The 1,776-nt window shown below is 38.2% G+C and overlaps 1 protein-coding gene across 1 annotated transcript in view; it reads left to right on the forward strand.

Annotated features, from left to right (window-relative positions):
- LOC104783546 overlaps positions 1 to 1,427 on the forward strand; it is a 1,696-nt gene extending 269 nt beyond the window's left edge. The window contains exons 2-5 of the mRNA XM_010508691.1: positions 3 to 81; positions 178 to 465; positions 601 to 825; positions 1,038 to 1,427. Coding sequence (XP_010506993.1) covers positions 3 to 81; positions 178 to 465; positions 601 to 825; positions 1,038 to 1,427 — 982 coding nt within the window. The remainder of the gene's footprint in view (positions 1 to 2; positions 82 to 177; positions 466 to 600; positions 826 to 1,037) is intronic.

A 1,776-nucleotide genomic window follows, 5' to 3' on the forward strand; every position in this document is an offset into this window, starting at 1 on the left:
AGGAGAAAGTTTGATGGGCCTTACTACAGTTGGAAGGTTACTCCACAGCACATTCAAGAGCGATACTTCACGACATTTGCGGTAAGTCAAATTATAGTTTTGACAATGCTTTAAACAGTTAACTCTATATAAATGAATTAGTCAATTTGCTAACTTAAATGTTTTGTGTTATTGTAGCGGAAGTATAATTGGGATATCGGGATTACTGAGCTTGTTAAAGAAGGTTTCTTGAAGATAGCAAAGAGCAGGATGAAAGGCATTGTCAGTCAAGTTAGGAGGAGTGGTGTACAACCACCATGGATTGGTGATAAAGTATGGCCTATTATGTGCGAATATTGGAACACCCCTGATGCCATGGAGAGGAGTGAGAATGCTTCTCATTGCAGAAACTCGGACCGTGGAGGCCTTGGAGTGCACAAACACTTAGCTGGTCAGAAATCATATGTACAAATTCATCAAGAAATGGTAACACTTCTCTTTCCATCCACTTCACCTCAAAGTTTTTCTAATGTTTTCATAATTTAATGCTCTCACGGCCACTTAAGCTCCTAATGTTTTTCTAAAATTTTCATAATTTAATGTGTTTCACTATCATTGTAGGAGGAAGAGCTGGGGCGTCCTGTATCACTGGTCGAAGTGTTTCTTAAAACACACACTCGGCCAGATGGATCATTTGTGGATCAAAAAGCCAAACAAGTTGCTGAGACCTATGAGAAGACCATAGAAGACAGACAAACTGACATGGACAATGATGGTCCAGATTGTTCAGAGAGTTCAACACATCGAACTCTTTCCCTTGAAGAAAGAAATGAGATCTTCCTTGAGGTAATTCGTTTGTCTTTTGTGTGTGATTTTTCTTTGTCAATTTTGGTTTCTTAATGTGAATGATGATTGATGTTTATTCTTAGATTAACAGTCTCCTGGTTTTCTTAAATTTGTTTAATGAGCTATGCTTAGGAACCTAGAATATTTGATGTTGATTCTGCATTTGGTTATCTGGTTTGTGCTGATTAGCGAATGTTTATCTTTTGGTTTAGTGTACTCAAACAGATAACAGAGGTAACCCATTTGGCCTTGGATCACTTGTTGAGACACTAAGGAAAGGAAAAAGGAAAGAGAGTTATGCGAGCTCTTCTGCAGCAACTCTTGCGGAGCTTCAAGATCAACTTCGGCGCAAGATATCTGAACATGAGTCTGAGAATGCACGACGTGATCAGGAACACCGAGAGTCTCAAGCTGTGATCAACAAGCTTGTCCTCTTCATCTCTGAAAAAATTCCTGAATACTCAGCTTTTACGGTTCCTCCTCCTGCAGCCACCCAACCAGCTATCGCGCCTACAACCACTGCACAACCCATCGATGGAGGCACCACACCACCCTCCAGTCCAGCTGCACAAACCCCTACCTCTAATACTTCTTCCAACTAAACTTCTAATTCCCCTTTTCTTTATGTATGAACTTGCTTTTGAATATTGTTTCTTGGATGTTTAGGATGATCTTTTTGTTTTGGATGATAAGTTTGCTTGTGTGGTAGTTTCAATCATCATTCCTTTTGATTATTAGCATTTGAAATTCCCAAATTAATCACAATTAGGATTGCTAAAACGTTTCTGATTTGTGACTAAACCAATTAATAAATGTGACTCTTTTGTGACTATACCAATTCAAATAATGTAACTATTTTGTGACTAAACGAATTCAAATAATGTGACTATTTTGTGACTAACCCAATTCACAAAATGTGACTATTTTGTGACTAAACCAATTCACAAAATA

Source organism: Camelina sativa, chromosome 4 (assembly GCF_000633955.1).
Source record: "Camelina sativa cultivar DH55 chromosome 4, Cs, whole genome shotgun sequence".
NCBI classification, from domain to species: Eukaryota; Viridiplantae; Streptophyta; class Magnoliopsida; order Brassicales; family Brassicaceae; genus Camelina; species Camelina sativa.